This window comes from Argiope bruennichi, chromosome 10 (assembly GCF_947563725.1).
Source record: "Argiope bruennichi chromosome 10, qqArgBrue1.1, whole genome shotgun sequence".
Taxonomy (NCBI): Eukaryota; Metazoa; Arthropoda; class Arachnida; order Araneae; family Araneidae; genus Argiope; species Argiope bruennichi.
This window is the reverse complement of record NC_079160.1, coordinates 32,821,969-32,847,477: the sequence shown is the minus strand read 5'-3', so window position 1 is coordinate 32,847,477 and position 25,509 is coordinate 32,821,969. Positions and strand designations below refer to the sequence as shown.

General features: G+C 29.7%; 2 protein-coding genes across 29 annotated transcripts in view; one reads left to right on the top strand and one right to left on the bottom strand.

Moving 5' to 3' along the window:
- Positions 1–4,987, top strand: part of LOC129989173 (probable cationic amino acid transporter) — a 56,099-nt gene extending 51,112 nt beyond the window's left edge. The window contains exons 4-5 of the mRNA XM_056097541.1: positions 1,368–1,978; positions 4,753–4,987. Coding sequence (XP_055953516.1) covers positions 1,368–1,978; positions 4,753–4,949 — 808 coding nt within the window. The 3' untranslated portion in view covers positions 4,950–4,987. The remainder of the gene's footprint in view (positions 1–1,367; positions 1,979–4,752) is intronic.
- A 1,713-nt stretch (positions 4,988–6,700) lies between these two features.
- Positions 6,701–25,509, bottom strand: part of LOC129987967 (basement membrane-specific heparan sulfate proteoglycan core protein-like) — a 273,803-nt gene continuing 254,994 nt past the window's right edge. For 25 of the 28 annotated variants that reach the window (XM_056095992.1, XM_056095995.1, XM_056096005.1 and 22 more), the window contains 13 exons: positions 25,024–25,137; positions 23,222–23,419; positions 21,412–21,561; positions 19,825–20,133; positions 18,776–18,994; positions 17,722–17,969; positions 14,321–14,498; positions 12,320–12,454; positions 11,424–11,649; positions 10,286–10,369; positions 8,860–8,963; positions 8,628–8,775; positions 6,701–7,660 (listed from right to left, as the gene is read on the bottom strand). In XM_056095992.1, the coding sequence (XP_055951967.1) occupies positions 7,603–7,660; positions 8,628–8,775; positions 8,860–8,963; positions 10,286–10,369; positions 11,424–11,649; positions 12,320–12,454; positions 14,321–14,498; positions 17,722–17,969; positions 18,776–18,994; positions 19,825–20,133; positions 21,412–21,561; positions 23,222–23,419; positions 25,024–25,137 (2,171 nt within the window). In that variant the 3' untranslated portion in view covers positions 6,701–7,602. The remainder of the gene's footprint in view (positions 7,661–8,627; positions 8,776–8,859; positions 8,964–10,285; positions 10,370–11,423; positions 11,650–12,319; positions 12,455–14,320; positions 14,499–17,721; positions 17,970–18,775; positions 18,995–19,824; positions 20,134–21,411; positions 21,562–23,221; positions 23,420–25,023; positions 25,138–25,509) is intronic. The other 3 variants (XM_056095993.1, XM_056096018.1, XM_056096019.1) reach the window with 1 other exon arrangement.

Here is a 25,509-nt window from a genome sequence, read left to right as displayed (position 1 = left end):
AGTCTTTCTGATGATGGAACCAACTATGCTGGGAAGCAGCATCACAGATTCGTAACAATACTTTGTCTTTATAAATTTTCAATCAATGCAACTTTTTACTTTCTCGTATACGTAATATAGAGTATAATAATTGTGTAAAAATTCGAACTCGGGATTTTGACGAATCTCCACGTTTTAGACCACCCTGAGTTTGAAAAACACATTTTTGGAAACTGTCTGTCTGTCTGTTCGTGACAAAGACAATTCAAAAACGATTTGAGCTAGACGATTGAAATTACACCAAATTTGCAGATTTTTATCACATTTTGAGTAACATCTGTTCAGAGGACGTCCGAACTATCTGGCTGTTGGAATATAAGTTAATACGGTAATTAAAAAACAAAAACTAAATAAATAAAATTTGGTATACAGATTTAACATCTATAATGTAGACACTTGACAAATTTTGAGATAAAATTAACAACGGGTTGACTGTCTGTCGGTCTGTACTTTCAGAAATATGTAAACACGATAATTGAAAAGTGCAATGACTTAAATATATCAAATTTAATACGTAGCCGGCGTTCTGGCATAGGGGTAGCACGTCTTCCACGTGATCTGAACGTCTTGGGTTCGAGCATGGTTGTTCTTCATCTGTTCTATCTGTGAATGTAGCCCCCTGTAAAAAGGGGTTGTGCAAGCGAAAGTGATGCGTGAGTAGTTAAGACGTAGTTGGCGCTACTAAAACAAGCGACGCTCGATTGTCTTAAAATCGCTGACTTTGTCAGCGAGCGTGTCCATGGTAAGTGCCATTCTAAACAACAACAAATTTAATACGTGATTTGCGACTATCAGTTTAGTTTTATGTCAAAATTTTGTTTTAATCGGGTGGGAAAAGCGTACCTAAAACACAAATCCGATTTTTGATAACTATATTAAACGCCTCCCAGGGATTAATCGTCACAAAACTAGCCAAGGGATAAACGTTAGTTGCAGTAAAAATGCTATATTCCTGCCAAAGATTTATATTTCGAAAAAAGTATAGTTTGTCTTTGCAATACAAGGCGTTCTGCGGCCTGACAAATTTAGCAGAAAATATACGAGAAAGTTTTGGAAAGACCATTCCTACTGGTTATAATGTAATAATTACTACATTCTTTTTCAAAATTTTCTTTTCTTGAATAATATGCATTAGATGAAAAATTAATTCTTATGTCAATTTTTTTCCCACAACAAAATAACAAAGAAATTTTTTTCTCCAGATTTAGTAACTTCTATTATATGTAGTTAACTAGTCTTAAACTAAATTTTGAAATCTTTATTATATCTCACCTTACTAATATTTTTCACCGATGGTATTTATTTAATGATTTAATTTTACATTACAGATATCGAGACAACACAGCATGGCAATACGAGCCAATGTTCCAAACGACAGCGAAAAACATACGCGACCGATCCAGAAGAAAAAGCGAAGAATCCCAGTACACAAATGGCGTAGGATTCGACCACACCGAGGGCCTGGAGATGTCCACGACCTGCATTAACGAAGATTCCTCAGAGGGAAGTTCTGACACCGACATTGACTCGGTAGTCAAACAATACAAAGACCAGGCCAGGATAGCCAACATGCCCATCATGGAAGAACATGATCCATCCAACCAACTGCCGGAACCAACACCTTCCAGTGCATTCCGTGCAAAACTAGGCATAGCCGCCATGTTCTTGTGTGTTTTCATCACTTCGGTAGTTTTGCACTTTGCAGACTTGGACGATCACTTCGTGCTTGCAGTGGTCGCCCTCATGTGCATGCTAATGGCGACCGTCGTCCAGGGACTGCTGATTTGTTTGCCTCAAAATGGAAGGCCTTCTGGCATTTGCTGCCCTAGAGTTCCTAGTATGCCATGGATACCAGGAATGGCATCGCTGACGAATATGTGTCTGCTTGTACATTGCTTGTGGGCTGTCTGGAAAGTGTATCTGGGATGGTTTCTATTAGGTAAGTTGGAATTTAAGGGATTCGCACCTCTAGTCCGAAACATGGACTGATTCGGATGTCATTATATTATGTTTTAAAAATTAACTGTTAATTACAACAACGTCAACACACAAAAAAAAATGTATTTAATGTGTTCATGAGGAAGTAAGAATTAACTGACTTATCCGGTAGGTTTTCATTCATGGACTCGTAGTGATTCCCAGAAATGCTTTGCGATTGTTATACAAGGTGATCCAAAACTCCATTGACAAATTTCTAGAAGAATAACTTATGTTAACATAAATTTTGTTCAATAGAACATAGGGATTCCAACCTCTAGTCTTAAACATTTATTATATACATATATATTCGCTTGTCATTATATTATTTATAAAAAATTAACTCTTAATTGCAACACAAAAAGCGTGTTTAATATGCCCATTAGAAAAGTGAGAATCAGCTTACTTATGCGACAGAACCCCCGGGGGGCACCTCGAAATGAGGATGAGATGCTTCCGGCATGGTGGTTAGATCTCGCCACCCTGGAGGGTACACTAATAGGTGGGGGATCTGACTCCTCCCATTGATGACAGGATGTACTTCCTTCGGGGAGGGTTATACCGTGGCCGGTGACGGCCCTTAGGACTCACCCACAGTTCCCGCCAATGTTGCTGTTGCGGCAGTCCGGTCATTCAGTTTTATGGTCTAAATCCGTGTGGCTTCGTGGCGGGTCGGATAGTTACTTATGCGGCTGGTCTTCATTCATGGACTCGTGGTGATTCTTGGAGATGTTTTATGATTGTAATACAGGGTGATCCAGAACTCTGTTGACAAATATCTAGGTGTAATCGCACACACCGATCTTATTTTTTGCAATAGAACATTGTGGTGAACCTGATAAGCCAGATAACAGCTACGAAACACGAATACTTACTTTTGTTTTGTGGTCTTGTTACTCTGCTGCGCACCACAAGGTCCCAGGTTCTATCCTCGTTCATAACAATCCGCCACAATGGTGACCTCGGACGATGAACCTTCAACGTTCGTACAGCTGCTGTGGCGCCATCTACCCACAGTAACCCAAAGTCGTCAGACTCACCTGACGCAACAGCAACCACTCACCCACACACGCTCGCCATAACGTTTGGCGCTGCTCAAATGGGTACACGCGCATTAGACTCAATAGCTAATACATCACCACTCAACAGCCGACTCACTGGAGGGAGAGTACTGTGATGAACCTTATAAGCCAAATAACAGCTACGAAACAAGAGCAATTACTTTTGTCTTGTGGTCTTGTTACTCAGCTGCGAACCACAAGGTCCCAGGTTCTATCCTCGCTCATAACAATCCGCCACAACATAAATTATAAATGCAAAGATCGACAACTATAGTAAGCTGATTGTCAGTGAAACAAGTATAAATAAAGGATACACCACAAACACTATGAAACACAGTTTTCATGGGCGGCACAGCACACACCACTTTTGCAAGAATAACAGCATGCGAAGCGATTATAACTTCGAAAGGCAAATCTTCTACACTCGCAGAATTCTTGTATTTAGTAATCCTGGAACAACTAATCGCCAAAGGCGTCTAGTGTTTTGCAATTCAAAGAACTTAATTTCTTAAAAATTCTGTATTTGACATCGAGATTAAAAACAATTTTTTTATTCGGCCGTCTTCAGCCGCCTGATTTCCTTAGTTGCAAATCCGACACCATTTATTTCAAAAATCCTTATAGAGAAGGAATTTGTCCAGAAATCGTTGAAAATAAACATGTGGTTGGTTGAGTTGTGTTCTCTGGCGCAAGAGCCATATCAGACAATGCTGCACCAAACAAGAGATAACAGAGCCATTTCATTCTTTAAGTGTCATTTGAAGGGAACAATAGCTTGTATGAAACATGTTTTAAATGAACTTCCAATGGAATGCTAAAAAAGAAACTCAAATGAGTTTATCAATACCTTTATCTTTAAGAAAAAGAAAGATGTTTCGATGGGGATTTTCTCTCATAATGTCTTTTAAGACGAGTCATATCACTGACTTTCCGACCCGCCCGAAGGCACACGGATAAATAAATACTGAATGACCAGACCACTGCAACAGCAACACTGGCGGGTCCTGTGGTTGAGTCCTAAGGGCCATCACCAGCCACGGTGCAACCCTTCCCTAAGGAAGTACGTCATCGATGGAAGGAGACAGACCTCCCACCCTTTCGTGTACCCTCCAGGGTGGCGAGATCCAACCACCATGCCGGAGGCATCTCATCCTCTTTTCGAGGATGCCCCCCGGGGGGAGTCTTTTAAGGTAATATCATTCTTACCAAAATGGTTGAGTTTGCCAATGTCAAAATTTTATCATTCTATTAAAACCTGTTTTATCGAAAGAATACGTTGGCAACGTAGGCATGTAAGAGGGAGTTCTGAACCGAGTAAATGCTTGTGTGTCATTCTGGTATGATCAGTTTTTAGACGAGTCAATATAATATCGTTTTATCGATATAAATTATATTTATTCGAGTGTCTGACAAAAGGATGGAACTCATGTAATTTGTCGAATTGTTGTTCATCCTATATACTCTACTATTTTTTTTTTCACTATTAAATTCCTGACAATCTGTAGAGCATCAATTAAAGGGACAAAATTTTCAAATACTAGTGAAGAAGTTAAAAATATGTGAAAAATAGCCATTCAAAGCAAAATAAAGTATTTAATATCGATATAATAATAACCATACTGCTCTTCATTTGAATTCAAAGTCTTTCAAATAATCTTTCTGTCCTTCCCTCTAGGTCTGCTTATCTATTTTGCTTATGGAATCCGGAGCTCGACGGCCGCCAACTCTTTTTATAATCTCCACCCCGCCCACATTAAGCTCCATCCGTTGCCTAGTTACGGGAACAACTGCGTCGCTCAGGTGGTGCCCTCCCAGCGCAAGAGAAGTCGGGCCAAAATTATTAATCCCAGAAGAAAACTGTTTCTTGCATAAATTTATAGAGAAATTAATAAATATATCGCCTTTTCTTATTTGGATATTCTTTTACTTTCTTATGCACAAAAAAACAGAAAATATGGAAGTTGATTGAAAATTCCATCTTCAGATTCTGTTAATCTCTATATCTCTTCGGTCAAAAATTAAAATATATATATATATATATATATAATTATAAGCCACCTCTGGCGACCACTTATTCGTCACCATATTAATAGTATTAATTTAGTCATGTCATTCACCTTTAATGAACTAAATGAATTAAAACTTCAATGAACTAAAAACTAAAAATTATATCTTCAGATTCTGAACTAAATGAACTAAAACCAAAAACTCTATCTTCAGACTCAGTTCATCTTTATAATTTATACATATTTTAGATCAAAAATCAATCAAAGTATTTATAATTAGCCGCCTCTAGCGACCATCTACTCGCCACCATACTAATAGTATTAATTTAATCATGCCATTCACCTTTAATGAACTAAAACCGAAAATGCAGGAAAGCGCCGAAATTCTGCCTATTAAACAAAACTTAAAACAAATATTTATCATATCGTAGCCACCGCCGTCTTGACAAAGCATTTAGAATTTTTTTAGTGCCATAACGGTAGAAGTGCGCGAGGAAGAAGGAGCGGACGAAGAAGGTGAAATGAAAGTAGAAATATTTCGCTCACACTGCCACCCCCTTAGATTGACGCCCAAAGCAACACTACTTTCTCCCCTTCCAGTCGCTATGACACTAAATAAATGAATACCTCATTGCGACTAGAGGTGTAAAATTATTATTCAAGTCTTAAGGGCATAGACTGAACTGAAACAGTTACATTCATCGCTACGACTAACTACCTCATATAAGAGCTATGTGCCATCATTGGTGTGGAAGTAATTCAACCACACAACATTGTTATAATCACTAGAGGAGCGAGAGCCTGCTTATTCATTCGACAAACTCTCATCTATGTCCTTGTTGTTGGTTCCTGGTGGTGGTGGGATCCTTTGAATACTGAGAAAATACAAGACATCAAAAAGCTCTATAATGAAATTTATAATTATAACTACCAATAACAGGCACTACTACTTCACAATTGGAATAATAAATGAATAGAATACAACTTCAATGGGAAAAGCACTTAAAATTGTATTATTTCCAACTGTGGCTTTATTTCTAATTTAGCTTACCTCATATATATATATATATATATATATATATATATATATATATAAATCCAATAAAGTTTTGCAACGAGATTATTTTTTTACCATAGAGTTCATAGAAATGATGCATGTCTTTTTCATGTAATCTGAATAATACAAAATTACTGGATTTTTATTTTACAGAAATATTATGAAGACAAATGTTTTGAAAATTTTATAAAGGTGAAGAAGGAGATAAACCCTTTTTTAAATGATTGATTTCATTTTTGCATACATTGGAAGTTAAATAAATGTAGCTCCTAATCATGCTGATATGTTGCTGAATCATGTATTTAATCAATACTGCTTTATGTAAATGATTAAGTAGTAAAATGTTTAAAAAAATACAGTAAGATTATTAATAAACTTATTTCTAAATATGAATTAAAAATATTGTTAAATAAGTATTTGCATTTTACTTATGAACTTCAGCACTAAAAATATCAGAAAAGTTTATTCATAAGATGTTTCTGCATGGTATGCAGATGGTCGGAATGAATAATAACAGTAAGCAACTTACGTTAATTAGCAATTAAACAGGAAACAGTAAATTAAATAAAGTTAACTTTATTTCAGACCTTTTAAATAAAGTTTTCACAGTGTAGTCAACGTGATTGTTGCAGACACGCACAATTTACACAAAAACCATTGAGGCAGAAGAACATCAGAGTATAGAGAAATTTATTACAGATTGTTCGCTTTTTTTTTTCAGTTTCAGACAACATAAACACATTTCAATTAAACAGCAGTGTTAAACTTATCACTGGGAAAAAGAAAGAAAAAAAAAAGACAAAATTTTTATTTATAACAATGTTCAAAAAAACATTTACAACATGTAGACCCTTCCGACTACACAACATAACAGAGCATTGCCGAGAGATGAGCTGCAATTTTTTCATCTTTGCTTAGCTGCACCTTTAAAAGCAAACTGTCATACATAGCACCATGTCAATGTGACAGACAAACAACACACTTGGTGTCAACAATGAAATAAAGAAATATATCATGGCAGTGACATATGATTCAATAAGAACGAAAATGTAACAATAATACTTGAGAAAAAAAAAACATCATGCAATAACCTTCATTGAGATTTATAAATGTATTTGTACCAAAAAAATTAAGTTGGCTTAAAGTATAAGTTTCAAAACATAAAAGTAAACAAACAATTGATTTCACTTTGTGAATGGTATATTTATAGAAATATGCTATGTAATTAATAACTGGAGATGTGCAGCATGAATTTTTTTCATCTAGCACACTGTGGTCCTTTTTTGCATAGCAGCTTTGAGTATGCGGAGCGAATTGGGAGTTGACGCTTCAAACATGAAGAGAGTTTTAGAAAGAATAGCCACTAAATGTTGTCTATACAAAATTTCTTTCAAAAGAAAGTTTATGTTCGAACTTGTCCATTTCTTTTAGCATTTAGCTGGCTAGAAGTTTTTACCTACAGTTATTTCTGTACAATTCTACCTTCTAATTCTTCCAAGAATTCACCACTTGCTTCATAGCTAGGAAAAGAAAAAAAAATTCATAGAATAAAATATATGTAATACAACAACACAAAAAATTAATTTCTATGTTTGAAATTTATTGTTATACTTATATAATTTTTATTAATAATAAATATAAATGTGTATGTGTGCTTTACAGACCAATCTGTATAACCTAGAGTGACCAAACGTGGAACATTTACACTTTGAAGAACAAGAACTTGCACCTAAGTGATTTTTTAAAAATTTTAAATAATTAAAAAGTAACCAAAATTTTCATCTTTTTTCTACCATAAGTTCCAAAAATATTACAGTAAAAAGTGATTTTATATCATCTTAAAATTCAAAAAAATATCTTTTCATTGATACTAATTTTTCACCCTTGTATCTTTTATTAATTTTTAATAAATATTTTGCCCGGCATGAATAGTGTCATCGTGAGAAAGACCGTTGTAAGATCTGTGCTGAGCAGCTGCCGCGTAAATGACCTGAGAGCTTGGCGACGAATTTGGCGACTAAATGGATACTACTGGAAAGTTCGAGAACTTTCACGATCCATCCACTAAGACCCGAGATACAGCCAGGTACGCCCTGATTGGTCTGAAGATTCCAGCCCCACCTCCCGGAACTATAAAAGACAGGCAATCTGAATCTGCAGGGAAGAAGTGTGTGTATCGGCGGAAGTTGTGTGTGTGAGAGTGGTCGGAGTCGCCGACAGGTAAAGAAACTGGAGGATTAGACAGCAAGCAAGCTGCTGAACTTACAATTAAATGCGCTGAGTAATTACAATTGAGTGGCGGTATTTGTTGTAGAAGAAAAAATTTTGTAACAATATTATCTAAGTGAAATCGAAAGGAGAAATTTATATAAAGTAGAACGATTCACAATACTTAATAATTGGAACAGGGATTTGAAAATAAAATGGATTTAAAAAATGAAAAATCTAATGAACAAAAATTTCTAAGTAATTTCTTACTCAACTTACTTGTCACAATCTTGAACATTTGCTCCATTCTTGGCACTATCATATAAATTAAGAGGCCCGGAATCATCAATCTGTAAATTCCATAAGCAACCAATCAGGCCTTGAGGATACTTGCCAGCTGTCATTAACTGATGATTGGGCACACCACCTACAATTTCACAGATTTTTATAAGCCAGTTCATAAACTAACTACTACTGATAAATTGTCTTATTTCAAATTAAAATCACTCACCAATATAGATATCACCATCTGTATTGAGCATTTGTAAAATTCCTTTAGATTCTCCAAACTGTTGATGCACGCCATCTAATTCTAAACTACCATGACGTCCAGTTCTACAAAATGAAAAATTAGATTTCAAATTAGAAGTTCAAAATGTTTTTTAAATTAAAAAATAATCTTCTGTCTCTCTTATTACTCTCTGAAATCAATAGCCTATAAATTCCTCCTTCATTTCTCAAACTGATTTAGTTTTAAGAAATAACTCTTAACCAACATCTAATGCTGAATATCCTTGCATTTAAGATGCTTATAATTTCATTTATATGATAAAACTGAACACACTCCATATATTTTTTTTTTTTTTTTTAAATCAGAGAAGTTAGTATGTATTTCTAAATTCCTCCATAAGTTTCAACTTGCATATATTACCCAATAGTCAAGTTTAAACTCAAATATTCATAATTATTTTGAAATTTTTCGTTTTTGCTTTGATTTGTTTATGAAATAATGAAAAGAAATCAAAAACAAAATTTATTTTTGATATTTTACTATATTTTAAAAATTGTCCTATATCAAGCTAATTACAAACCAGTGGGATTGGTCAAACAAAACTTATTGCATATAATCTAATAAATGCATTATATCTCTCTCCCAGGATACTGAATTATATGGACTTTGGGATAGACAGTGAATACTCTGAACAAGATCAGGGAAAACTGTCATGAAATATTACTCTTAAGCTTGAATTCAGCATTTTTACTGAATCTATTATGCACTATTTGGTGAATTTTTTGTGATTAATCCCTAATATGTACAATTTATAGTACATGCAAATTGAATATGAGAGTTGGATAGGCTTTTTCAATCGACTGAACCCAAAATTTGACAAACAGCTACAGCTTTTACATGCTTATGAAAGTAAACACCAACATTGATGATTGGTTCCGAATTCGATAGATATCTATTATTTAAATGTTAAAACTATGTACCAAATTTGAGCCATCTAGCTCTCTTCATTTTGTAGTTACCTTGTCAATTTATATTTGGACAGCCAGAGAGAGAAAAATAACAAACATTTTTTTTAAATAATTTTTGAAATTTATTTTTATTTTATAGTTATCATTATCTTGGCACTTCAACTATAATCTAAAAGAATTTTGTTGAAATTTTTGTTTTAAATTAAGTTGGGCATTAGTAGGTTAATACCTTGAAATAATAATTAGGAGAAAATATGTGGAAATAACAGAACCAAACTATGTTTTATTTTTTATAATATTAAAAGTTAAATACAAAATTAAAACAATTTAATCTGAATATGAATGAATGAATAAATATTTATTATCCATAGTAATATTGGTACTACAAATATTTTCTATTTTCTAAAAATATTTAACAAAAAAAAATAAGCAAAATAATTTAACAATTTTTAACTCACCTTTTTAGGATAACATTGTGAACTTTTCCATCATTGACTTTAACAGGTGATTTGATTTGAGCAGGGCCACTACCAAGTTCATAACTATAGAAGATATAAGAAATTAAAACATTATTAAATAATAATAATAATAATAATAATAATAATTGTAACAGAGTATGGATTCCTCTAAGTTTGCATGATTCAAATACCTTACTAAATTCATTTGTAATTATATAAAGGCCCATATATATATAAAGCATTATGAGCAACTCCTTGTTTTTAAAAATTTTCTTAGAAAGCAATATTTTTTCTTTTCTTGATTTTATAAAACCTTTAAATAACATTGAATATAAAAATCTAAAGTAAGCAAAAGAGTCATTAACTAAAAAGTCATCAACTTGACATGGTTCTTTTGCAAGGAATACTTTAAATGCAAGAGACATGCATTGTATAATAATAAACATTATAATAATAAAACTGTATTTAAAAATTATGTGGAATGTGCGTAAGAAAATAGAAGAATAATAAATTATTATTTTGTAAGTAATGTGTTTTTATCTCATAAATCTTTTTTAATAATGGAAATAAATTGTGGACCTTTTACTTCTATTCTGTATTGCTGAGTCAAGATTTGTTCAAATAATGCTTAAAAGAAGTAAATAGGAGGGAAATTCTTCATAGAAGTAAAGGTCCACAATTTATTTCCATTATTAAAAAAGATTTATGAGATAAAAACACATTACTTACAAAATAATAATTTATCATTCTTCTATTTTCTTACACACATTCCACATAATTTTTAAATACAGTTTTATTATTATAATGTTTATTATTATACAATTCATGTCTCTTGCATTTAAAGTATTCCTTGCAAAGAAAGAGAAAACTTCTTTATAGTAGAGTTTTTCCATCAGTAATGCATTAAAATTTTATCCCCCCCCCCTCCAAAAAGAAGAGTTTATGACTATAAACCTCTAATTAAGATACAGATAAATTTACTGATGAGCATAAAGTAATCTAAATTTTTCTTCTCTTTTTTAAAAAGAAAATCAAAATACAATTCTTATAAAATAGTATAAAAAACAATACATACAATATAATATAAAAAATCAATAATACAGTTCTTATAAAACAATCCTTTGCATACTGGTCTTACCTGAACTCTAAGTAACCATCAATAATAGCAGCTGCCAGATAATCCTGACCTTTACCATCTGTATCTGGTTTCTGACCGTGGAAAAGGAGAAGACCTTCCAAGCTGGTGGTAGTGAAAGCAAAACTGACCACTTCATCCTTTGTTGTGGCAGTATGAGGAAGAAGTTCGTTGTCCAAAGACAAGTAGCCATTGCCTTCAAAGTGTGCTCTCTCATCAAATACAGATGCTGTAAAAATATATGATGAATGCATTAAATCAGCATCACATGCATATAAAATTCATTATGATGAATATTTCTATGACTTTGATGATGATGAATATTTCTAAGTCTTTGTTTTTTAACATCAATTCCTAATTATATAAATATGGAAGTAACAGTAATTTCTATTTATAACCAATACTCCATATAATTGATAACTAAATTTCACAAATATTTGCTTGTCAGGTTAATAAAGCTAAGAAAATTAACATATGGAAGAAAATTTGCACTTGAATGCATTCGTCATTCAAAGTATTTTATTTATTTATGTTATTTTCATGAAAGTAATTAAGTCTTTCCCAAGATCCTCAATTATTTACATTAATCTTGAATTACTTTTTAAAGTTAAAAAAGAATTCATGGAAAAGGGGGGAAATTCTAAACAGGAAAGATAGATGGAAAAAAATGTACCAAAAGTATCATGAGAAAATCATTCTGTTATGTCAGAACACAACATAGTTAGAGTGAATTCTATTCTACAATGCAAATTTTGAAATAATTTTAAAAAATTGGAAATTTTATTTTTTGAACTAAGATGAATTGTAAACTTTATTCATTTAATTAACTTATAATTTGAGTTTTCCCCAATTAAGGCATAAAAATATGATTTGATGTTTTTTTACACAATGACACTTACCTTCTTCACAATTTGTGCCTTTGAATCGAAGTGGACAGCTGCATTCATAGGAATTGCCAGAGCCAATGCATGTACCTCCATTCTTGCAAGGATCAATTAGGCTGCACAAATCAGTTTCGATTTCACAATTTTTCCCTGAAAAGAAAAATTAAAATTTTTAAGATCATCAACAGTAGATTAATATGTATACGATAAATTATTAAATAAAAATTAAAGAGATATTTATCAAGAAGTATTCAGATAGTTCCTGACTGAATAACTAAATGATATATTTTGACGAACAAATATTTCCCATTGTTTATTTCATACAACATATTTAATGTATTCGCTTTTGATGCAGTGTTCAAATTTAAAATATTTTAAGTGTAATAGGCATCATATTTAAATATAAATTATAGCACATGGTAATGTATATTAGATTTATGAGCATTTGTATAACATAAATAATGTCTTATATAAGATTTTCACTCATCATGGCCTAACAGCAGATTTCTAAGCCATTAGAAATAAGTATATAGTTCCATTGGGGAAAATACTTTAACCAATATACAGAATTATATTTTATATTGCTTCAATAAACACATTTGAAAAACTACTGAATCTAAATTTTTATATAATATCATATCCGCCATATTCTGTATAGTATTATATCCTTTGTCACCATTGGAACCATGTGTTATTTTACTAGAGAGACATAAAAGACAGTTTGTTGATTAGATTCTTCTTAATGACTTCATGAGTTAACCTTCCAAACAATAAAGTAGATATAAAATTGGACTCTATTACTGAATGAACTTTTTAAAGAATGCAATATTTAAACTGAACAATTTCTTGTAAGTATAAGAAAAATAAATGCAAAATTCACTCTTTTTCTTGTCTTTTGTTCCTGAGAATGGACTCCACCTAAAAACGAGTCAATGTATATATTTATCAATCTGTTTTTCCTTCATTCACTTATTTATATTTTTCTCTTTACTTTTATATTCTTTCATTTTTTTTTCCTGTTTCCTAAATCTAAATTGTCTATTTTTTAGAAAATTTTATCATTCACTAATTATGCAAGAATGTTATTGTCACTGTATAATATTATATATGTTCTACTGTCTATATTTTCCAAACATGCTCCATGTTTTCTTTTCATGCTTTTCTCTTTTCCTCATTTTAACTTCATTGCCTCCAGCTTCCTTTGCATCCAGCAGATATGCGTCTGAATTTTTCTTGTTTGAATTCGACAGTTATCTAAATTCATATTTTTTTTTTAATTGTGAGCTTTTTACCAGTGTAATGCAATTTTTGACACCTACCCAATTTATTTTCAGACTTATCATATCCCCCCCCCCATCATATGAATCCTATTTAAGTAAAAGATTCTTAAAATATTTCAGCACTTCAGCAACCAGAACTTACCAAATTTAAATATCACTATTTTAGATGTTATTTAGAAATAAGCAACTTAGCCATAAGTAGCATGCACACTCTATATATATTTGAGCCTTCTGTCCTTAAATTTATATTTGAAAATTTAAATAAATTATTAATCTTTGTAATTTGTTAAAAATTCCAAAAAATTACTATTTTTAAAAAATTGAAAATGGCTTGAAATGCTAATAATAATAAAATAAAATATTCAATTTTATTTCTTAATAATCTATTTCTGCATTAATTTATCAATTAATAAATAATTATATTTATAAAGACTAAAGTTTTGATTTAAAATAACTTATAACCATTGTATTAATACATTATTCATAATATTTAAATAATATTATTATATATATAATAATATAAATAATATTATTCGCGTTTATTTATTTACATTTTTTCAAAACAATTTTCAAAGACAATATTATTAACTTTCATTTACTTGTAGTTGAAAACAATATCTGTTTTAACAATTAAAATATTATTTTAGGATGCTTTATAAGCCTCAGTTTTGATTTTCCTGCAAAAATTTTTTTCCATGTGTTTGCCTCCTAAGAGAGAGTTGAGAAAAGAGCCTACCTCTGTAACCTTCTTGACATTCACAAACATAACCTTCAGGGGATCCTTCTTCTTCAATACAAATTCCATCATTTAAGCATGGATTTTTCTCACATGGAGTCCTACTTCCACAGTCTTCCACATTGGATGCATCAATTGCCGAGTTTACCAAATCTACTTCCACTCCATTCACTTCAACCTACAATGAATAAAAATTTATGTACTCCTATGAAATTTTCTAACTAGTTGATTATATAAGTTATAAATTATACCTGATTTCAATACAATAATTTAGTGCTTTACTTTAGATCTGTTCACATCGAAGTTTTAAATCAATACTACTGAAAAAAGTTATTAAAAATGAAGTTTGCAGAAAAATTATTTTTCTGTTAAGCACAAAATAGTCATATGGCCTTATTTAAAATTTATTTTGACATCATTCAAATATCTTAATAATGAATGAACTGTGCATTAAGTAAGAACATTTATTCTTTCTTTTGGCAAATTATCACGAAGGTAAATTACATTCACTTAAGAGGTACTTGAATATTTTTATGCTTAGAATATGTATTATAAGATAAAATTTATAAAAAAAAAAGTGAAAATAAAAACTCAGAATATTGTCTAAGATTTTTTTTTTGTTTTAAATACTACTTTATAAATTGTTTAATATTTGTCTAAGAAGGCTTAGCTTTGTCTTTAATTAATTGTATTTTTGTTAACAGTTAAACTGTAAAATTTGCCTACAAGAAATTTTAATGGGCCATATGTTTCAATTGAAAGAAAATGAAAATTGAAACATATCTGTGCAATTTGGCGAATTTCATTCGATAGAAATAAATATATGTTTCAGCATTAGATCCTACAGTTAATTTTATCTTAGATTAGATTAGGTAATAACATTAGGAGCATCATCATTAAATTCTTACACTTTTCCAGCAAACTTCATTATGAACCTTGTGACTATGTTTTTTTTAATTGATATTTTTATTTATATTGTACTAATATTTGAGGTAAAAACGTTTAAAGATGATGATATTACAAGTTTCATTAATATATGTATATTGTTTTTGTTCTTCTGAACTTACCATCTATTTTGTCCTAATTGTTCCTTACAAACGTTTTATTTAAGACGATAGAAGATTTTCATTCAAAATATTAAAAAATACAAAATTTATAATTATTAGGAGGTTGGTCTTTAAATTCAATTGTTCAAAGGCTCTTGGCATATCATTAAATTTAAATGTTTAATCAATTTTAAAATTGTAATAATTATAGTAGGGTCAAAAAATATAAGATATATGAGCTAAACAAATGATATTGACAGTAATCTATACTTATAATAAAGCTCAATGTGTGTGTGTGTGTGTGTGTGTGTGTGTGTGTGTGTGTGTGTGTGTGTGTGTGTGTGTGTGTGTGTGTGTGTGTGTGTGTGTGTGTGTGTGTGTGTGTGTGTGTGTTGGAGCTCTACAGGCCAGACCGTTTGACCTACAGCTACCAAATTTGGTGCATGTATACCTTGGAGGTCGGGAATGTGCACCTGGGGTTCCGTTTTTCAAAATTTTAATTAGAATTTTAATTATTAATTAAAAACTAACTTTCCCGCCAAAAAAATCTTCCATTTTCCCCACCGCCAACTTTTCCGCCAAAAAAATCTTCCATTTTCTCCAAATGAGTAAGGCTTCAGTGTTTTTTTCTCCCAACAGTAATGAGGCTAAGGTTAATATTTTTCGGCGGATTATTTCAAAAGATTCTGTTTATTTTCTTAATGTTTGATGCATTTAAAATTAAACATTGTTAATTAATCCATGTTTCAGATTAATTCTGAAATACTTTTGAATTAAAATAACACAGAATAAAGGAAATTAAAAATGTATAATCTGCATAGCGTTACCCCAACTGGCGTAGAAAAATTCACGCATTTGCGTTACCGTAAAAGGCGAAGAAAATTCACGCATGCGCACTGTGTTCTGATTGTTGGCATGGCAACCATTATCAACGGACGATTTAAATTACTTTTAGGTTAGTTGTATGCTTTTGTAAGTAAATTGTATTTATGTTAGTTATATATTTTTTGTATATGCTTATAGTTTTAAGTACATCGTGTTTTAAGTAGTTTTTTTTAATCTGTTTTCAATGATTTAAATTATTTTTAGATTAGTTGCATGCTTTTTTAATTAAATTGTATTTATGTTAGTTATATATTTTTTGTATATGCTTATAGTTTTAAGTACATCGTTTTTTAAGTAGTTTTTTTAAACCTGTTTTCGACAGATTATTTTAAACGATTTATTTTATTTTCTTAAAGTTTGATGCCTTTAAAATGAAAAATTGTTCATTAATCGATCTGTTCATGATGAATCTGAGAAAATTTTGTTGACAAATTCTTGAGATATTACATAACTTAAGAAAGATATTCTTTAGTGCCCATAAAGTTTAAACGCTCAGTGACTCTATTATCAGTAATCATATTATTTAAAAAAAAATGCTTTGTTTCAGTAAAAAATATTATTATATTAATTGCAGTTTAGTCATTTCCATTTTAATTTTAAGCATAAATTCTACCGAAACTAACAGAAAATTAGAGAGATACATATTATGTTATGGCTGAAGGACTTTATATTATTTAGAGTGAATTACATGACTATCAAAATTTGAAGCTTTAAAATATTTGATGAAGAAAATATTAAAGTAGGAATTACATAAAATATTTAATTATTAAAATTGTAACGAGCATTAAGATTGGCGAACCGGCTGGTCGCCAAAGGCGGCTAGTCATAAATGTAACAAGGAAAACAAGCATAGCCTAGGTTGGAACATACATCTTAAATACAAAACTCGATGGAGATGAGAAACTTTTACGAGACTGATTAGCAAAGAGTTAAAAGGCAACTGAAAATAATGCATAAAGTGACAGCATTAATCAAGAATGTATGTGCCAGAAATGAACCATTACCATACAAGAAGAAAAGGAACAATTTCACTTAACATCAAATGTCTCACCACTTACTATGAATGGCTAATTTGAAGCTAAAAATAAAAAGTATCAACTTTTCATATAGACATATTGATCTTATTTCCAATAATAGGTATGATATAATAAAATTTACCAGATTGGAAAAATCTAAAGTTTAACAAATGATACCAACAATAAAATCAAATACAATAAAAAAGTACAACAGATTGTTATATTTGATTGTACAAGAAAGTACAATCAAATACAAGCAGAATCATGAAAGTATTTTAAGAATGAATATAGTTAAAGGAATACTATTTTGTGCCTCCATCAAAGTTCTTGCAAAAACAGTAACCAAGGAAATTATTCTTACTTTTGATACAGATAACTAAAACAGTATTATTAAATTCCAACTTAATATTATGAATATGTTTCATACTAATCAGAACAAACAATTGCTACTTACATGAGCAATACATCCATCAAAGCCATGCTGAACTTCTGCATATGGAGAAACAGATACTCTATGTTTGTCCACAGATCCGATGTAGAAAGGTGTATGCAAGTTCAAGCCTCGTGTTACCCCAGGAGACATTCCTTTAGAAGCAATACCATCATTAACAATCAAAGAACCTTCTCGCATGTCTCTTTCAGCTACAATACTCAACCACTCATCCTTCAAGATTGGTTCTGGACTGCGGATAATTGCTGCACCTAAATATTCAAAACATTACAAAAAAAAATGTTCATTGGATATTAGCAAAACACTTATTTTTAATCCACAACCATATAAAGGAAAGATAAGAAATTTCATTTTCATACATCATTCCTTAATGTATAAATCTTCTCTATTATTTTATTAACTTTATTTTAAAAATATTCAGCTGTTTTCTGATTTGAAAGTCATTTCCAATTGGAATGGTATTTTGTGTCATTTCAAATAATTGTCCCTGGACACTATATTTAGTGTCTAGGTTCAATTATTATTTGTCTTTAATAGGAATTCTTTTTTTTTAATGTCATACATAAAAATGACTTCAAAACATTCTTTAAACTTGGCAGTTATGTAAATTAGTGCATATACTATACATTAAAATACATGGAAAAAATTAAAAATCAAATTACAGAACTCATTTTTTATTAATAAATTTTCACTTTTCAATAAAAAAATTTAAATAAAAATCTTTACACAAATCTATTTAACAGAAAAGAAAAACTGCTGTAAGAACCCCCTCCCCTTATTTAAGATGTCCTAACAACACATTTGTCTTGTTATTTATTTAAACTTTTAGCAATCAAAAATCTTTAAACATTTTCTAACAAAGGATTAAATGACTTATTCATAATTTCTTTAATAAAGCAACACATTTTCTTTCTATTACTTTAAACAAAAATAAAATAAAAAAACTTTCGAATTAAAAAATTTTTTAAAGCCATGCACTGCATGTCTTTGCAGAATTCTACATTAAAATAGGAATAAATCTTGCATTACTACTGTCCATTAACTATTTAATACTTGCCTGATCCCATGTCAAATCTGAACTCCACACTGTTATTTCTAATAGCAATTGATGTGAAATCGCCAGTTCCATCCTCATGCTGTCCACAATAAGCAATCAAACAATCGTCCAATGTTCTTGGTTTGACTTTCATATTCAGTTTCAAAGTTGTCAGTGCATTGGGGGTAGGGTAAGCAATGTATGCATCATCAGCAAATGCTGGCTCGACAATGACAATGTCTGGGGAAAGGAAAGAAAAATTGCATAAGTTTAAATTCACACATTAGAATCATATATTCTATAAATAAAACAAAAATGTTAACTAAAGAAAGAAGAAAATTTAGAAAGGAGAATGCCAAAAAAATGCAAAACTTAACAAGAACTCACTAATTTCAATTTTTAAATTAACTTACTACACAAATTATTTACATATTTTTGGCTTTATCATATCAACCTCTGCATTAACTACATATTTTTGATGCAACTTTTCTAAGAATCTATATTACACTGAACGTTGACGACAGATTAATATTAAAAGTTTGTTTATTACAAATAATATAGTTTTAATATTTATTTAATTGTTGGTGTCAGTCAGCACAATGCTTTAGAATATTCTAGATTTTATTTCTTGATATATATATATATATATATATATATATATATATATATATATATATATATATATAAACTTGTTAGTTTCAGTTATCGGTTCAATATTCAGTTATAGTTATTAAGTTATAATCTTCAGATACAAAGAAAATGTTACATTCTATAATTTAATTTTAAAAAATCGTTTTTTAAGAACAAAACTATTGCATATGTGGATAAATGAATTGATTCTAATATATTGAAGAAAGTAAATAATATTCGTAAAAGAAGGGAAGGAGCATCATGATGAAATTTGTGAAATTTTACTACCGATACAGCGCAAGATATGGTGTGTTCTCTTAAAAAATCCTGATAAAGCTTTAAGCTTAAAAAAAAGTTCAGTTATTTTCTTCTGCAACTATTTTATGCATTTTACATATATAAAACTCTTAACAAGAGCATTTACCATCTAAAAATTTTACCTTTTTCACAACGTACTCCAGTTCTTCCTAATGGACAGAAACAATCAAATCCACCACCAGGTTTGTTGATACAACGCCCTTCTCCGCAGACTCCAGGATAGCAAGCTTCACCAACCTTCTCACAGTCTCGTCCAGAGAAACCAGGTGGACAAATGCAGTTGTATCCAACCATGGTCAATGCTTCTTGACATACACCTCCATGAAGACATGGATTAGATGAACAAGTTTCACAGGTAGAAATGCCATAAGATTCAGCTTCTCTCAGCAAGTTATGTACTACTTTTCCTGTTTTATAATGGCTGATGCAGCCTAAAGAGAAAAAATAAATGCTTGTATTATGTAAATTAGAAACAAAGAAAATTTTAAGTTTTAATGGCTTTTTCTAAACAAAAAACCATTCTAAAGTAAAACAAATTGTTGCTTTGATTACAAATATTCACAAGTCTAAGAAACAGTCAAAAATATTCATCAGTTTTTTACCATGATTCTAAATGATAAAAAATTTAAAGCTGTAAGGTGAAATCTTAAATTGATAGCAAAAAATTTTTAATTGCTAAATAAAATATATAAACGGGTTTATACTCTTATAAATCAACTTTAATTTTCTTAAGTAAAATTAGAATGTTCAAAGGGCAAAGAAATCTTTTTAATGAAAATGATTTCAGGATGTCTTCAAACATTTTAATTTTAAATTATGCCAAAATAATTCATAATTTGCTCTTAATTCCTTTTATAGCTTTTGTTCCATGATGAAATAATAATTAATTTTAATGTATACAATAAATGTGAGTTGATATTAGCTTTGGATAATTTATTGATTTAAAAAAAAATTTAATCGAAAGTATGCAACTCTAATAGATAAAATTTTAAAAAGAGAGGGCGAGTTTCAAATTATTGTTTGATACATCTTAAGTAAAAAAAAAAAAAAAAAAAAAAATCCTAGATTTTAATTATCAAAAATATTTTCTGGCTCTCAAGTAAAAACAGGTGAGAACTAAGCATATTAGAGTATAAAAGGAGATTGTTTTGATATGTTTGGGGACATTAGTATATAAGTGTGTTTATAACAGCCATGTTATTTCTTGATGACTTAATTTTAGTTTCAGATCACCTCTTCCCATTAAATGTATATGTCTGTCTGTTTGTCTATCTAAATATCTCTTAAGTGAAGGTCAGCCACCTTTCCTAAAAAAACCATGGGATATCATATGCTTAAATAAAATGCTACAAAAATAAAATATCTAAGGTTTTTAGAAACAATTTAAAAGCATCTATCATCATTTTATATATACTTATAAAAATACTAGAAAGAATGCAAGGTTTCGAAAAGCATGAAAAATAAGATCACAAGTTTAGATCTGGTTTAGAAGTTTTTCATCATTACTAGAAACAGCAGTGTGAAATTTAGTATTTAATATAAAACTGACAATGCAGTTTAAAGAAATTCATTTGTAAAATTGACACAACACTTCTGTTACAATTAATAGCTATTAACTGCATCTGAATACAAAATAATTAAACTTTTATAGATAACAGACTTTCAGTTTCATTGTATTTTAATATGAAAAAAATTAATATTTTATTTACCAATAAATCCTCTAGAAGCTCCAGCATTTGACTCAATAAGACCAAAGTCAGGAACAGAACCAATGTACATAGGCTGTACCAAATCAAGACCCAAAAATCGTCCTTGTGCTGATCCCGTTACTTCTGGTTGATCATCCACTTTCAAAAATCCTGAAACGTGGAATATAAATTTATAATTATTTTAGTATTCTAAATATTTGTCTCTCATTGCTCTAATCTGAAACTTATATGCAAATTCAATTCATTCATTTTAAATTAATAGTTAAAAAGCTTTTTTAAAAAAGTACTCAACAGATTTGTTTATTTTGAGTTTTTATGCCCTGCTGCAAAAAGATTTCAAATAATCTGAATTATAAAATAATAACCAGTACTTTTTATTACAAGCATTCCATCTTGAATGAATTTATTTTATAATTTTACTAATTCGGCAAAGAAAAAAAAAAAGATCAGAATTTTTATATTAATAAAATAACATTTTGTAATCAGAAAATGAAGAACAAAATTTTACATATAATATGAAAATACTGAAGAATGTAATATTATTTAGCTGAATTGATAGCTAGAGCATAGTGAAACAAATTTTCCAGTTACCTACTACTTAATAGGAAGATAGTTTTCAGAAATTTAAATTACACAATTATTTTAACAAAAAAATGTACACATTTATTTTTTAAATATGAAATAATTGAAGGACCAAAATTTCAGATAAAAAGTTTGACATAATCTTAACTTCGAGGAAATTCCAGGTCTTAGAAACACTTGCAAAATATTCTTGAGAATTTTACTCTTATACGAATTCTTTTAAATTTTTTATTAAAATAAATATTGTACAAGCCATACAATAAAAAAATTTCTCCATATAATATTATTTTACAACACACTATTTAAAACAAAAATAATAACATTTTCATAAAAAGCTCCATCTGTAAGATATTTTATAATTGCCAGTAGCATGAAGCTTATTATTTTTAACCCTATACAAATTTAATATAAAAATTTTATATATGTCAAATTTATAATATGCCTTCAATTACATTATGTCATACACTCATTTTGTAAAGCATTTCCTGATCAATTGTAAAGCCAGCAAAAGGCATTATTTGTATAAAGCTGAAAAAGAAGGCAAATATTTTGCAGATGAAGCATAAAACAATTTAAGATTATAACCATAAGAGAGCTGCAATCTGGCTCAAAGCCATATACGCAAAGCTAACTGATTGGCACCATGCATGGAAAATTTGAGCCCCTCTTTAGAACTCACAAGAAAGGCTTTATTGTGCCATAACCCATGCAATGAGCCCATATGTGAAAGAAAAGCATGACCACTCATTGGGAAAGAGACTAGAAATCAGCTCTTCAACTTAATAAGTCAACATGGAGCTGAAAATATAGCAATAAGCTATAAATTTATGTTCTCTTTTTCATTTTAACTTTAAGAAGGGAGGGTAAGACAATAGGAGGAAAATAGAGAGAGATAAATGGAGTCAATTCACAAAACAAACATATGTCATTTAGCACTCAAAAGAATAATACCTTATTTTAAATTGGGATGTAACATCCTTTATCTTTATGCAGATAGCAAAATTGGCAGGTAAAAAAATTAGTTCAAAATTCAACTGGGAAGGTTCATCTGATGTGTATCATATGAGCCCTGAATTGACCCCATTCTTTAAATTTTTGTTATTTAAGAATGGAAACTCCATTAGTTGTTTTAAGATCAAACGGGAAAAGAAAAAAAACCAATATAGTTACGTTATTATTATGTTAGTGCAAGGCGTTCCGACTAACATAATAATGAATATTTTTTTACCATTGTATATATTTTTACCATCTTTTCTCTCTCGTCTGATTTGAACTGTGTGCCATTTCCTCATCTCTACAGGTTCGTTGCTTCTAATGATGGCAGGGCCAGATCCAAGTTCGAACCTGAATTCCACATAACCATTATTCAACACAAGAGCTATGAAATCACCCTGTTCTTGTTTTTGTCCATTGTATAGTAGAAGTCCTATAAAACATAGATAATAAGCAAAACATCTGAAGAATGCTATCTAATTTTTGAAATAAGTTACTCTAAAAAAACTTATTAGCAACAAATAAATAAAGAACTTAGGAATCGAGGAATATAAATAAATCAATAAAATCCTTCCCTACTGCTTACTTCAGTTCCATGAAATGCTATTTAGTTAATATATAGTAAGTAGACATTCTATATCTATTTAAATTATGGAAAAATTATTTTTTAACTTTCATATCTAAGTAAAGGTAATTCATATTTATTTCTCAAATGTTTCAACATTGAAAAACAAAATATGACAGTAAACAGTTTATGTCACATAATTTTCTCTTTTATTGAACAATTAATAGTCATTTCATGAGAAAGTTAACAAATAGGAACTAATAATTTTTATTTTGATTAGATTATTGAAGATATTTTATTTTCATTATTGGGCATATATTTATTGAACTTTATAGTTTGACATAAAAATATTATAATTAATTGAATAAAAATGATTTAGAACATAATATTTTCCAACAGAAATAAAATATATATAAAACATTTCTGACATCTATGGATTTTATAAGAATTTATATCTTTTCTGGTTTTATTAAAATATTTTTTAAAAAATCAAAAAATTTTGTTCAAGCACAGAAAGAAACAATTTCTTGTGAATGTTACCAAAATGTAACATTAATAAATATAGGGTAAATAAGGACTAACAATTATGCAACTTTTAAAATACTTAAACTCCAAGTTCAAAAAAGTGATGAATATACAAATATACTAACAGTACTTCAAACATTTTTTTAAAAAAGATCAGAACTGCCATAATTGAAATTTACGATAATCACAATGTATTTCAAAAACATGAAAATGCTAGTATAAAATTATTTTTAAATTGATTTAAAAAATAGTTTCAAAATTTACAACTAATATCTAACAATGATCCAATTTTGCTAATATTTTTTCATCTGAAAGTCCACAGCCCTTAGAAATGTCAATGTTGCACACCCCATTCACTTGCCATTTTAGACAGAAATCTCAAAAACATTTTGCCTTATACATTCCTTCTTAAACACATCACCAAAATTTCTTCACCTAATTTATATTTCGTATGAAAGTTCATGAATCCCAAGACACATTATCAATGGGCCTCTACCCATCATTCTCCATTTTTGGAAAATACCGAAAATAAACAGTCTCTGAAACAGTCTCCAGGGTCAGCAATTAGTTCAATTTTGCAATAAATTTCACCACTTTGCAAACACAAGTAACCAATCAGAATTATTTATGAGTATTATACAAGCATTATTTAAAATAATCTTATTTATGAATTAAGAATTCATCAAATCTGGTATGAGTAAATTAATACTATAAATATGATGTGCAAACAGTCGATCAATGAAGGTGGCTAATATTATTTGAAATTATTATTCTTCAAAATGAAATACACTTATATAGATAATAAATGTCTTGATTTAAAAATATTGAAATGGTTAGATTAAAATGAATGAAAATTAAAAAAAAAACTTTTACGTAGTTTGTCAAAAAAAAAAAAAAACATAGGCTTAAATCTACAATTATTATGATGTAGAGACAGAAATACGAACCATTCATGCTCTCTGGTTTGAATGCTAATTCAACTTCAAAACTCAAATAAGCATCAGACAGAGTTGGCATTCTCATATAAGACAAAGGAGTTTGTGCGAAGTATGGTACAACACCTAAAAAATAAATATAACTCAAATTATTATTGATAAAATTATCTTTCTGCAAGATCTTGATTACTAAAATTCTACAGTTATTTTCAGATAAATGATGGTTTTTAAAGATTTACACCTGTAAGATTTCTTCTACTGATTAATACTGAAAAATGGTTATTTCCAAAATATCAATTAATTTAATAATTCCAATTTTAAAAAATTATCAATAATTACAAATATCTCAGTGAAAAAAAATTTATTTCATAAAATAACTTTAAATTTAAACAAATGCATAAAAGAGTCGGAAACAAATCTCACTTTGTTGAATTTCACTTTTATCTTTTATTTCATTTATTTTGATAAGACACTTCCCTACATAAGAACAGAAAATTA